We start from the raw sequence: 12,916 nt of genomic DNA on the forward strand, positions 1-12,916 counted from the left end.
TGTATCAGCAATAGTGTGGCCAGCAGGGCCAGGGCAGGATCATCCCCCTGTACTCAGCACTGGTGAGGCCACCCCTCAAATACTATGTTCAGTTCTGTGACTCTCAGTACAAGAAAGACATTGAGGTGCTGAAGCATGTCCAAAGAGCAACGAAGCTGGTAAAGGGTCTAGAGGAGAAGTCCTCAGAGGAACAGCTGAGGGAACCAGGGTTGTTTAGTCTGGAGAAAAGGAGGCTTGGGGGGGACCTTATCGCTCTCTGCAGCCACCTGAAAGGAGGTTGCAATGAGGTGGATGTCAGTCTCTTCTCCCAAGTAAGAAGTGCTAGAACTAGAGGAAATGGCCTCAAGTTGTAGCAAGTGAGGTTTAGATTAGATAGTAGGAAAAATTTCTTCACCTAAAAGGTTGTCAAGCACTGGAACAGGCTGCCCAGAGCAGTGGTGGAGTCACCATCCCTGGAAGTATTTAAAAGTCATGTAGATGTGGTGCTTAGGGACATGGTTTAGTGGTGGACTTGGCAGTGCTGGGTTAACAGCTGGACTGGATGATCTTAAAGGTCTTTTCCAACCTACACAACTCTATGATTCTAACTTCACTGCAAGAACTTAAACACATGAAGAGCAAGGAGAGAGTACAGTCAGAAGATAAAGGTGCACTGACTCATTTTTGCTGGCAGCTTTTAGTAAACAACAATTAAGAATGAACACTGGGAAACTTTAGGAAGATACAACCACACCCACATGGCAAGGTGACTCAGAATCAGAGCCTCCCTCAACTGCCAGTACAGTGAACTATGCCATGCCTGTAAACTAATGGAAAGAAAAAACCCAGCAACATGTGAAAAAGCAGCAACAGTTTACTGAATTTCTCTGGCAAGCAATTGGCAGAAGTGACTTCCTTCTACACTGGACAAGTGAACTGACATCTGAGATGTCAGTTAGAGAAGATTGTTTTCAGCTGCCTGTTTTCCTTCAGCTGCAAATGTTAGCCTGCCTTCCCTCAAAGGATCCAAATGCAACAGACAGAAATTAAGACTGTAAGAGTTTACACAGATCTACTGCATGAAACAGTCACCCTGGTGAAAAATAAAGACTGAAAGAATGTGGACAGGCTCTGCTTCCTTTCCAAAAAATTTGCTATTTCAGTATTCACAGAATGCCTTTAACTGTGGACATAAATTAAGCAGAAAGGTAGATGAACTCAATTTATTATCAACATCCAAATAACATACCTTGGCAGACATGCAATTTGAATTAAGCTTGCAGTTCAACAGAAATAACTTCCTCTCAGAGAACCAACTACTTGGACATCTTAAATTTTTCCTATATATCAGTGTGTTTCATTTTTCACCAAATCACGGTGTAAAGATTTAATCAGATAAAATACCTTTTACCTATCAACTAAATGCGCCATCTATAATGTGGTGTATTTGAATCCATCTTTACAGTAGTATTTAACACCTGTCTTTAGTTGGGCAGGTTTTATAGAATCACAGAATGGTTAGGGTTGGAAAGGACCTTCAGATCATCTAGTTTAAGATCTACCTATCATCATTATTGATAGATAAACAGACCATCTGCAGCAAATGACCAAACACAACATGGCCAACAGGTTACAACCAAGGTCTGTACACCCTGTAAAGTGTTCTGCAGGACTGCACATTGTTGGTTCCACTTTCACTTTTTCTGAAAGCAGCCTCCTTATACCACTTTAAGGCATATTTTTGGTTCTGATTTACAAGTTTGTTTATTAAGTTATCAGAACTACCATTGTTACAGTATCTGGACTGTTCCTTAGAGGTCTTTCTCACAACAGCTTGCTTAGTTCATGACATTCATTACGCTCCTGAGATGGCTAGATATTTTCAGGTGACATAACATACATGTCCATTATCATAAAAACACAGATTAAAATGCACTGTGAAATACAAGAATGCTTTCCAGAGCATGACACTAAGTCTTATTTTGTAACACAAGAGCTTGAAAGTTTTCTTATTTTAGTAGAACAATTTCAAGTTTAGAGAAAAGTAAGTAGGAAATGTGGTCTTATCATTAACAGTTCATTCCCCCACTCTCATTTATGGTTAAGTTCTGCTTGAATGAAAAAGAGCAAGAGAGGCAAACTTATTCCTTTACTACAAATACACAAGGGGTTACTACATGTGAGCAGAAGAAAAACTGTGCCTAACAACACATTTTAAGAGGTCAGCCTCTGCAAGCGTGAAGCAATACAATGATGTACTAATGCTACTGTCAACAAATACTACCAAAATACAGGACTAAAATACAGCCTGCTTGCATGTCTGATGGATATGTATAACCAATGGTTTAAAACAAATTGCTTTCATTGCAGTACACATTCATAGAAAACTACGCACTTACGTGCCCCAGTGTACTTTGATAGAACAAGTCTTCTGAGTGGTGCCGAACACCCCTGTTTCTTCAGTGTCATCAAAAAAGGAAGTCACGATTCCTAACCCTTCAGGCTCTGTATACAAATCAATTCGGCAAACCCTGTAATCCTGAAAAAATGAAGATTGCCATAATCACTTACTCTGTGCTATGAGTTCTGTAATTAATGTGGATAACTAAATCAGTTTTGAAACACCTGTTTATTTCAAATTGTTTCCCCCTTGTCAATTACTACTGCTATTAGATGCCTGTAATAAAGTATAACTAGGCCAGTTTGCCTGTCCCTAGACCAGGACAGTCAGTCAATCTCTAACCGGCATTTACATTGTTTACTTTCTGCCATCCAAGCAGGAATGCATTTTCTTTCATCAGTTAACATCTCCTCTAGTAAATTAAATCCTAAGATAACACCAAGCAAGCCATTCTTGAAGACAACTACAATTTAAACAAAAATTGTAGTTACAAGCAATATATATTCCTTTTTCCCTTCCCAGTCAAGTAACTTTATAGCTCTTGCTTGCTTTGGCAACCTGCAAAGGTAACAACTTAATGGTTGGTTAAAACTGCATGTAGGAAGGCTGTTCCACCATGTGTGGAACTTCCTGTTAAGTCTGTTAAGAGCTACTTTTTATTTTAAGTATCAAACAAGGTTTGGTATTTGACACTAATGTTCATATTGAGTCTAAGTTTCATTTATACTTAAAAATAAACAAGCAAGTGAAAAAAAAAAAATAGCCACACACGCTGTTTGAAAATACAAGTCTTTAGAATTACTGAGGGTTTTCTGGGATATTTTTCCTGAGAGACTGACAGATTGTCCAGGCAAAAGAATGTATGCTATATATACCATTTTGGAGGCTATTTTAACAAAAAAAAAAAAAAAAAAAAAAGTTTCTTTCCTGCCTTCCTTCCAGTGGATGTTACTATAATCCCACTGTGTAAAAGCCTCCACATTTATTTTGTGTTTAAACAAGAAATTCCACATGAAAGATTGTTTCATACAACTACAATCCATGCTACACTTGTGTCCTAATACGCCAATCACACTTTGTATAAAACATTACTGAACATTAAGATCCATAGAAAATTTTCTTTACTTATATTACTTGCCTTAACAACATGTTTTATTGAACCAATCACTGCAGGCTTTAGAGATTTGCCTTCATTTGGCTCTTCAGAAGCACCTACACCCCAAATATCTGGGAGTTCCAGCTCTCCTTCTTCCAGCGGAATAGAGGGGCCTTCAAAATTTGGTTTTTCATAGAGTATCCAGCTTAAAATAAAAAAAATGAAAAAATAAAAAGATCTCATTTTTAATGCTGCTTTATCAAGAGTGATTTTCAAAAGTCATGCTCCCATTTAATAAATCCTTTCATAAGAAGAATTATTTCCAGGCCCTTCCCACCACCTCAGTACAGCTTATTCACTCAACACTGCTGATGTAAGCCATTTCTGATATCTATGATACTTTAAAAAGCAATTATAAAAACAAAGATGCCTATTGCTGACTTTGTAATTTCACTGAAAACTCCTCCCTCTTCTTAAATTGATGATTTGGGGTGGCAAGACTACTGTCTGTGAGTACCAGACTTCTGCATGAGATACTAATCAGAACCAATTTGTAGGTCAGAAAATGTTGACTCTGCAGACTGCTGCATCACGTATAAACAGACAAGCTACTTGGAGCCTGTGAACAGCAGCCTAGAGTTCCACAGGGGCTGGTATAGATGGGCCAAAGGACGATAGGACTGCTTAGAAGATAAGCATAACTTCATATTTATTAGCAATTTTGAATATATAACTAGTTAAAAACTATACCCATCCGCAAATACAAAACCCTCCCATGCAGCTCTCAGTAGAACTGGGGAAAGAAAAACCCAATCTCCCCTAGTCCGTGGTGGAAAAGACCTGGTTCACACAGATCCAAACATTCTCATTCCAGTTTTCGGAAGCTAAACAGCAATCAGTGTGCTTCCCAGTACCTCCTACTGCAGCTAGCCCTTGTTTCTGCAGTTTACTATCAGATCTTTACTTTTGAGAACCTGCTATTTGGCTGTATTATGGCCTGCCCACAACTTAACTTGCTATACTATCCACTAATAATAGCTCTTTTGTAAATGCTACTAAGAAAGTAGGAGATGAACTTGTTCTGAATTACTCTTAGGCAATCTAGCTTTTAAAGAAAAATTCCCTCTGGACTTCTAACAGAAACATTCAATTATCTTTACAGCACCACCTTACATCTTTGGATGTGAAATTAATATTCTGCATCCAAACCCATGTCAGACATGGCTTTAAAATCCTTTGCTGACCTTCTAGCCTGATTTAAATACTACACAAGAACCTTAACAGGGATAGGAGTCAAAGGGCAGCATAGATGGACAGAATGTCATTTCACCCCATGCCTTTGCCTGGTGAAATGATGCATCCCTGAGATGGTAATACTCACTCAATTCGTCAGCAAAATAAGTTTCCCAGACCAGAACTTCCTACTTCAGAGGTACAGTGTCACATTTCTTACTCACAGATGTCTATGCTACATTGCTATTTGCAAGGCAGACTGACTGTGAGTTACATGCAGGTTCTGTTTCGAAAGATTTTTGGACAGACCAATGAGAAATAGTAAAAATTAATCTCTTACCATCCTCTGATGACTTTAACTAAAATTGTTGGTGACAGAACCCAAGAACTGCAATCCAGAACATCATGGAAAACTTCAATACCATTTTTCTGATACTCTGATTTACAGTCTGATTCACAGTATATCACCAGCTGTGTTAAAAACAAAACAGAACAACCAAACACCAACATCATATAATTCTATCTTGCTATGCTTTAAATATAGAGAGGAAAATCAAAGATTGATCTTACCTTACCAGGTCTGGGATTGATTTTACTTTGTCCATTTCTTGAAAGTGCCTAATGGACAGTGGGAAGAGAAAGTCACCAAAAAAAACCCAAACAAAAAAAACACCACCACCACCACAAAAAAACTCAAACACAAAAGAAACAAACAAAAAACCCAAATAACAAATGCAAGCACAAGATTTATTCAATACAGATGTTCAGCTATTAAAAAAAAAAAAAGAGCTGTCTGAACAGTAAAAAGCTGGTAACACTTAAACTACACTTACTGCTTCAATTCCTTCTTCCTCCTTTGAAGAACAGTATCTTGTCATAACTGTATGAATTTACACACTTTTTTTTTTTTTAACTCTGAATTGTCTTCTGACTGAAGCCAACTAAACTCAGACTTGAAATACTTCTAAATCCTTCTGATCAGCTTCCTATATATCCCAGGAGTTTTATACCAAAAGACTACTTAAAAAACTGGCATTGGTAAAGTACAAACTCTTCAATGATGAAGATATTAACAGGAGTTTAAATATCTTTTAACCATTAATCATAAAATAATTTTGAAGGAATATATGAAAGGACTGAGGGGGCACAATGGCATATATGTGTATGAACTATTTAACGTAATTAATTTTGTGCTGAACACCTTGTAACAAGATAGGTTTCTTCAAAAAGCATGAGACTGTGCAGTAAGTGACAGACTAAAAATGCCAAGAAGAAACAGAACACATTGAGGTATACAAAATCTAAAACAGTGTTGAAGTCAGTGGTAAATTATATGATATAGAATATATGGGAAACTTGTGGTTACATCACGTCATCTTAAAACAAAGAAAGTGTTGCAATTATGTGTTTGGTTTCCTAGAAAAGGACAGGAGTGCTCATTCTGGGACAGGGTCCCACTCTTCTAGGAACTACTCTTGCAAACAACAAAACCTAAACAGAACCTGTCTCCTAAATAGGCTGCAGCCTAAGATAACCCGCAACACATGCAAGGAACTAAGGAAAATGTGTTAGTCAGCACACAGGGCAGTGGTCTCAGAACGGAGTTCCTAACCACCAAAAGATTTTTGTAGGCATCATCAAGACACGCTGAAGCATGACTGGTTTTTTAGCCTGTGCTTCAATTCCAGTTAGAACTTGCTCTGTGTTTTAGAGAATGCCAAAGTCATTGTTTTGGGCTGCTCTTCACATTACCATTAGCCACTGCATCATCTTCTTAGTCAGTGGAAGATGCACACATCATAAAAACATTTTTGGTTCCTGTCTAACTTGAGCAAGACAATTCACAGTCAGCAACAGAGCTGCAGAAATCCTGGAACCCTTTGAAGCCTATCTGGCTTCTCGTAAGAGCAGTACGTACCCCCTTGCCTTATCAGGCCTCCACACTCTACTGAAAAATTGAAACTCACTTGAGAACAGCAGTTTTAAGTAGCAGTACCCAAAAAAAAAAAAAAAAACCAAAAAAAACCCCACCAGTATTAGTCATTAAGCTTTAAACTCAGGTTTTGAAATCCAAACAGGACCAGCTAGAATACGAAAGTCTTTTTAACTGGCAGCATAAGTCCACTGCAAATAACCCCCCTAATTTTCATGCCCACAGTAATCAAATAACTTCCCATGAGGGAAAAATCTACATCCTCAAAATTGCAGGTAACATGGAGGATGTCCTTCTGCAAGGCGAAGAAGAAAGAAGCTATTTCTACTACTCCCTACTCCTTTTAGTAGAACTGTAACAGAAGATAACCATTAACTTTGGAAAAGCATTTCCCAAATTGCTTATATTCTGCTTCAATTCCCCAGGTCTCATTAATGTGGCTACTGAAGTTTGGAGAACACACTGCTTCCCACGGTTCTTAATCTTCTGATTATAGTTTTCCTCTCAGGTAACAGTAAGGGCTTACATCAACAGAAACAGCAGATATAAAAAACGTTGGTTCATCATGTTGTTGACAGAAATTACAAAGTTCTCCCACATTAAGGTAAAGTTGCCTCAAAGGGAAGACGTAGGTCTGTCTTGATTCATGATGGATAGATGCTCATAATCAGACAAAAGGACAGCTCTTCACTGTAGCAGCACTTCGAATAATTACTACTATCCAGTTCTTAAAGTATTTTTGAAAAATTCTCATTTTCTATCAAGAGCATAAGAATACTGGGAACAAAAAAGAGGGATTAAAAGAAAATTTGCCCTGTTACTCATTTAACAATGCAATGGTTGAATGTCTTGGTGAAACAGGAAGGAGATCACCATGAACAGAAGAAGCAAGCACAAGTTTTCTGCAGTTCACAGAAAGCATTCTACTAACTTACAATTTAAAAAAAATAACAACGTTAGCACTAGATTTGCTTCAAAATAATACAAAATCAAGTATGAAGATGTGAATGACTTTAAATTCATATTTGTGAAGAGTCTCAAAATAAGTGCACCATGAAGAAGCAAGTTAATAGATGCCATCTCCTTTTCACGTATAGCCAAGATCAGATGAAACTGGTTCACCTACATAACTCCCTAAGAGGGGAAACAAAACTAAACAATGTATGCAAATCATATATAGAAAATACAAAAACTGGATAACTTTCCAGGCAGATTTTAAACAACACAGTACTTACATCCATGTCTAATAAACCAAAGGGGACATTTGATTCATATCTGCTTGTCCCTAACCAGCTTGAAAAACTTTTCTCAGGGTTCCCATAGTTGGGCATTTGTAAACTTAGTTCTTTTTTTGCACTATCTGCTTGCATGTACTTCTCCACAAAGCTTGGAAGCTTCAAATCTGAAAGAGACTGAATTCCAAAAATCAAAATTAACAGTCATTCAGCAGGTAGACAAAATTTTACACTGTTGCATTTCATTATCTTTATTACCTCAGACTTTTGAGGCATGCCGAATGGCCCAGAAGCATCCTGCTGTAAAGGAGGGAGCCCTGAGGAGTCAGTTGCAAAAGCTGCTGCGGTGTTGTTTACTGTGGTGACAGAAGTATTAAGAAACTTTTCTTTAGATGTAGAAGACAGCAAACTTGAGAAGAGGGAGCTTTTTTCAAGCCGGGATCTCTTAATTTCACCATCTGTACCGTCAATGCTCTCTTTTCCATTTATTTCATGAGTAAAGGCAGGTTCCTCTCTATTACATGATTGCAGGGCTTTGAATACAATACTTTGCTCTGTTGATGCACGCTTGGGCCTGACTCTGGCTATTGTTTCCAGGCTTTGCATTTTAATTTGTTGGGCTGGTAACAGATCCTGTGCTTTTTCCCTCCTCAGTCCCAAACCAAAAGTAAATACACTGGCATCAAATACTTTCTCTAAGTTGTCTTCATGAATGGGAGGCATTGCAAAGTGGGGTGCTGGGGACTTAGGAAGCTTTGATCTCTTTTTTTTCTGGGGTAAACAAACCGAGCTGTCCAAGTTCTTTATTGTTTCAGCAAACTTCTTCATGTCAGATGGGGAATCAAAAATGGTATCATCTTCAGCAGACCCATTACAGGTTTCACCTGGGCTCTTCTGTGTATCAATGTTGTTCTCTGATACTATACTCTCTTGACTTCTGTCATCATACTGCAGTTCTACAAGGCTCAAGTCTCCCGGCTTTGTCTTTTTATCTCCATTTTCCATCTTCTTAAATTCTGATCTAGAAACCTGATGAGATGGTGATAAAGGTGATAAAACCTCTGCATTTGGCATCATCTTTTCTTCATTTCTCTGGAATTCTGAGCTTGTGCTGTTTCTTTGGTAGGAAGTATCTTGAGCATTTTCACTTTTACTGGGCAAGTGCAAAGGCAGTTTAAACGATGAACTTTCTTTTTTAGCTGTGGTCAATTCTGGGTCGGTTTGCTTCAGAGAGACACCACTAGCATCTGTTTTACTGCTCTGGTTAAAAAGGGATATTGCAGCTTTTACTTTAAGTTCTGTTGTCTTTCCAATGTCCTCACAAGAGGCAGAGCCTTCTTCACTTTTGCTCTTTAATTCTGCAGTGTTTTCTTTCTCTGTTGTTCCATTCTCAAACAACTTCTGGCGACTGCTTTGCTTACTTAACGTTTTATCAGGCTGCTCACTTTCCTTAGGTTGTTTTCCAAACTTTAGCTTTGCTCTGCCAACAAATGTGCTTGGTACAGTACTAGTTTTTGAAGCAGGAATGTCAACAGGCCTCTGGCTCTGGGTAGCACATTTATTTTCAAACAAGGAAATTTTGTTGGCAATGTTGCTGTTAGTTTTATTAACTGGTTTTTCAAGAGCATCCTGCTCACTTTCTAAACTGTCTTGATTCATAGGTGCTTTAAAATTCAGCTCTACATTCTTCGGTTTGGCTGGACTAGAGGAGGCAAAGCGATACAGAGTTACATCTTCAATTTATCATGAAAAGATTTGTAACAATTTTCAGAACAATAAAACGTATCATTAGAATTACTTTTTCTGTAGTCATATTCAGTTTAAATGTTGGTATCTCAAAAGGAGATAATGAGAAAAGGAGCAACTACACAAACAACAAAAAAACTTGACACTAAATAAGAATACATTCAAACATTCGCATAGTTTTTTAATGCTCAGTAAAACAATAAACACAGCAGCCTACAGCATCTGCAATTGAGGCTGAGAACTGCTTATGACTGACAGACATTAAAATTAATAGTGAACAGGCAGAATAAATTATACGTATGCAATTCCCTACAGAGTTTAGGAAACAAATCCCAATTCATTAAGGTGATAATGAGCTGGTTAACATTTTAATATACCTCTCCAACAAGTTTTGAAGACATCTGTCCAGATTCTTTGCAGCCTTTCCACTGCAAAAGCAACCTTAAACTAGTGAAAGACCTCTTCTGGCCTTATTAGTGCTCATGGAAAAGGGAACTGACCCCAATCACTGCATCACCACTTGGCTAAGCAAACACCACACGTGAGGACTGTCCCATTTCCTTCAGGTAAAGTCAGCTAATAATTTAAATTGTGTAAACTAACCCTGCTAATTTTACAAGAACTGAATTAGGAAACACTTGCAGAAACTTCTCCATCAGAGTGGATAGAGAAGTGTGCAAGTACATAGCACGTAGTACTCATGTACTACAGCAGAAGGTTGATGACATGCAGCTGCGGGTTTTAAGCCTGCTTCATCTGAATACCTATATCCAGGAGCAAATCATCTGTCCATGTCACTTGCTACTAAAGGAACAGTATCAACAGCTGTGACAATGCAAGGCATGTGTCTTCAAAATGTATCAGTTAGGTATAAGCAGTGTCAAAGAGCCCACCATCACCTCAAAGGCAGACCTGTCCCCCAGAGAGCAATCTGGGGACACTCAGCAGCAGAGGAACAGACAGAAACTGCACTACAGGAAAACTGACAATGATGAGAGATAGAAGAAACCAGCTTGCCGCAACAATCTCCAGGGTCTTGAATGCTCTGTCAATCAATGGACAATTCTGGTATTTAAGCGCTTTCTTCTTTTTTACCTATACGAACTGTGCTCACTGTGCTCACTCTCAGGCAGCTCTTTAGTCCAAGAAAGATGCATGAGGTACAAGTGAGGTAACATCAACAACTCAAAACCTGAGATCACTCCTGTCTCCTCTTCCTCAAGAGATCCATCCCAAGTAAGAAAATAAACCTCATTAAAGCAAGACTCTCTATTATGCAAGCTTCTTGGGAAAAGCATGAGGAACAAACTTATTGAAGTAACAGAAGGAACCCAAAATCAGCTGCCTAAGAATCTATACAGAAAGCAACTGTCAAAAAGCTCTTTTCAGAGAAAAATTCCCGACAGCGCTGACGCTAACTACCAGCCTGCTCATGTCAGTTCAGAACCAGAAGGCTCTTTTGAAGAACACGTGATCAATAAAAAAGAAAATATTAACATTAAAAATGACTGGCCATATTTCACATAGGTGCTAATAAAGCATACTTGGAAAATGTAAGTCTAGAAACAGAAGAAAAAAATCACTGAAAGGCGGAAGGCAGATGGGGAACTATCACAGCATAAAATTAAATATATTTAGACACTACTTTTCATTTGCAGAACAACTGTTTTTCCTAAGCTTTTCGATGTTAAATTACTCTATGATTCTTCTTTTCAGAAAAATGAATATAAGTTGCAAGGGACTTTTAAAGGTCAGCTAGTCCAACTTCCTGCTCAAAATAGGGACAGCTTCAAAGTTAGATCACGCTGATGAAGGCTTTGTCTGACCAAGTTCCGGGTATTTTTAAGGGCTGAAATTTCACAAACTTCACTAGGGAAGCATTGCAGCAGGTCAGCCACTGTCACTGTGTATTATTTTTGCCTTATATCCCATTGAAACTTTACTGTTGAAACTTGCATCCATAGCCATTGCCCCTTCACTGCACACTTCAGTGATTAATCTGGCTCTGCCTTCTCTATAATACCTCTGTAAGAAGCAAGAGGTGATTGAGATATACACATGTCCTCACAGTTAAACAAATCAAGCTGCTTCAGCTTCTCCTCATACATACTATGCTCCAGTGCCATCACCTTCTTAATGGCTCATCACTGGACTCATTCCAATCTGTGAACATTTCTTCTGGACCAATAAAGAGGAGGAAGTGGTACAACTCAGTATAATGCCACACAGGCAGCCTCATGAGCACCAAATATCTTCTCCTTTGACTCACCAGCTACACTCCTGCCAATGCAGCCCAGTATAGGCTTAGTGTTCATCTGCTACAAAGCTGCACTACTGACACATGCTGAACTTGCAGTTTACCAGGACCCTTCAATCCTTTCCTTCTACCTGTATTTTCAAGAGGTATCACTAATGGCCTAATTATCTTAACAGACTCATGTCCATACCATCCCTTTGTCAGCCCATCACTTGCACTACTATGTGCATTTCAACCTAACAACACGTATTTTCCTAACAGTCTGTTTCTCATGCCCTGACACAAGCAAGTTTAATGGTTAACATTGATAGTTATCAGCCACACCTAAAACCTATTTTAAATGAACAGCTAACACCTCAAAGGTACAGTTCCAAGCTTTGCAAATTCAGGCAAAACCAGCCACTTCAGCACTTTGCACTTTAAATTCTGCAGTATTTCTGCACAGCAGCAGCAGAAAAACACAAAGAGAAATAGAAAGCTTAGCCCTGGAGCTCCATTCACTACAGCTGGCCTTCTCTAACTGATCCTTCCATTACACCTTTTTTCACATTATGAAAGACTGATTTTTAAATACAGTCAAAAGATGTGCCTTATTGCAAGAACTGAGTTTCTAAACTTGCTTAAAAGAAGGAGATATTATTTGAGAGTCCTTTTAAGCTTCCACTCTAATATGAGGGAAAAGCACTGGAAGATGGATTCACTTAACAGTGCAAACAGTTTCTTACAAACAGCCCCAGTGTGGCTGATGCCTACTACCTCGTGCTGATCTGCAATGCCAGGAACAAGCAGACACAAGAGAAAAACTAATGTCCTTTTCTTCAGCTACACCTTGCAGCTAACCTGTGGAAGCAAGCACTTAAACCTCTTCCACACAGTCATAAATGGAAGATGAGTCACACAGTTGAAGCATATTGTCCAAACAACCATGTCAAGCATGTAACTGATGCCAAAACATCAGATTGAGATGAGCGAAGAAAAACAGCAATTAATAGAATAGAATAATTCAGCAAGTGGGCATAAACTACAAAACCATGTC

At 38.5% G+C, this 12,916-nt stretch overlaps 1 protein-coding gene across 1 annotated transcript in view; it reads right to left on the reverse strand.

Moving 5' to 3' along the window:
- Nucleotides 1-12,916, reverse strand: part of CRYBG1 (crystallin beta-gamma domain containing 1) — a gene marked incomplete at both ends in the record, with an annotated part of 64,540 nt that overhangs the window by 25,867 nt on the left and 25,757 nt on the right. Inside the window, 7 exons of the mRNA XM_080615323.1 lie at nucleotides 2,379-2,518; nucleotides 3,519-3,681; nucleotides 5,050-5,180; nucleotides 5,280-5,327; nucleotides 7,878-8,054; nucleotides 8,136-9,579; nucleotides 10,001-10,051. Of these exons, the coding sequence (XP_080471449.1) occupies nucleotides 2,379-2,518; nucleotides 3,519-3,681; nucleotides 5,050-5,180; nucleotides 5,280-5,327; nucleotides 7,878-8,054; nucleotides 8,136-9,579; nucleotides 10,001-10,051 (2,154 nt within the window). The remainder of the gene's footprint in view (nucleotides 1-2,378; nucleotides 2,519-3,518; nucleotides 3,682-5,049; nucleotides 5,181-5,279; nucleotides 5,328-7,877; nucleotides 8,055-8,135; nucleotides 9,580-10,000; nucleotides 10,052-12,916) is intronic.

Source organism: Psittacula echo (assembly GCF_963264785.1).
Source record: "Psittacula echo genome assembly, chromosome: 4".
Classification (NCBI taxonomy): Eukaryota; Metazoa; Chordata; class Aves; order Psittaciformes; family Psittacidae; genus Psittacula; species Psittacula echo.